The following is a 1,036-nucleotide window of genomic DNA, read 5'->3' on the forward strand; positions in this document are numbered from 1 at the left end:
TTAAATCATGTGATAACCATTTAGTTATTGTTATGAAATATACATCGGATTTAATGTTTGAAATCACTATTTTATCTGTAAAATATTTATTTAAGTTATAAAGAGAATGTATGTATGCTGAAACATGAACTAAATTAACCATGGTAGTTAAATAGAATTAGTTAATTTGTTTTGTTAAATTTGAATTTTCTGAATATCAAAGAAATTGATTTAATATAAACATATTTTAGTACAGAAAAGGTTGACCTTCCTACTGTTTCCTTGCCTGAAATTCTTCCTCCCCCATTTGTGTTACGAACTATATTGATTTATTGTCAATCAAATGTTGTTCCAGAATTTTTAAATGGACAGGAGGTACTATAGAAATTCTTTTTTATATAAGTGAGAAATATATAAAAATGATTATTTTTAATTATTTAATTTATTACAGGAATTCAGAAAACTTCAACAATCATCATATTTCTTTTTAGATGTGTTGTATATACATGGTCCTCCTTCCAATAACAATAAGTGTCAGGTAAATTATTTCCTTCAAATTTAATTTTTAATGATGGTGTTAATATTAATATCTATCTATGTAATTATAGGAAATATATGAATTCCTGTGTGACTTAGATGAGAAATATACTTCTTATATATTTGAAGTAACTCGCAATACTACCAAACTACATAATTGTATGGCAAAATTGCTTGCTCATCCTTTGCAAAGACCATTTCAGAAAGATGTTTTCTATAAAATCCAAACAACTGGTGAATAAATAAATTATATTAATTTCTTATCTGTACATAAAACACTGCATTATCATATAAATTAACATATGTAGCATTCTTTAGTTTCATGAAATAAATTTAATAACATAATATTTATTATGTTTCTTGGAAATTTTTTTAATAATGTGTTTTCATACAATAATGAAGGTTAAAATTGCATTCAAAAATTTAAAAGTATAATTTATTTTAACAAGTTTTTCATAGAGAAAGCACTAATCATTTTCCACTATTTATTTTCTGAAATAATATGCTAGTTAAGTTGGAA

General features: G+C 23.6%; 1 protein-coding gene across 1 annotated transcript; it reads left to right on the top strand.

Moving 5' to 3' along the window:
- Positions 1-230: 230 nt before the first annotated feature.
- On the top strand, positions 231-758 carry LOC136984870 (BRISC and BRCA1-A complex member 1-like; the record flags this gene model as incomplete). The annotated part of the gene is made up of 3 exons (XM_067282008.1): positions 231-354; positions 431-517; positions 588-758. Coding segments are annotated over 3 exons (382 nt in total), but the record flags the coding sequence as incomplete, so codon positions are not given.
- Between the last annotated feature and the right edge of the window lie 278 nt (positions 759-1,036).

Source organism: Centruroides vittatus, unplaced genomic scaffold (assembly GCF_030686945.1).
Source record: "Centruroides vittatus isolate TY-2023 unplaced genomic scaffold, ASM3068694v2 contig_934, whole genome shotgun sequence".
In the NCBI taxonomy this organism is placed as follows: Eukaryota; Metazoa; Arthropoda; class Arachnida; order Scorpiones; family Buthidae; genus Centruroides; species Centruroides vittatus.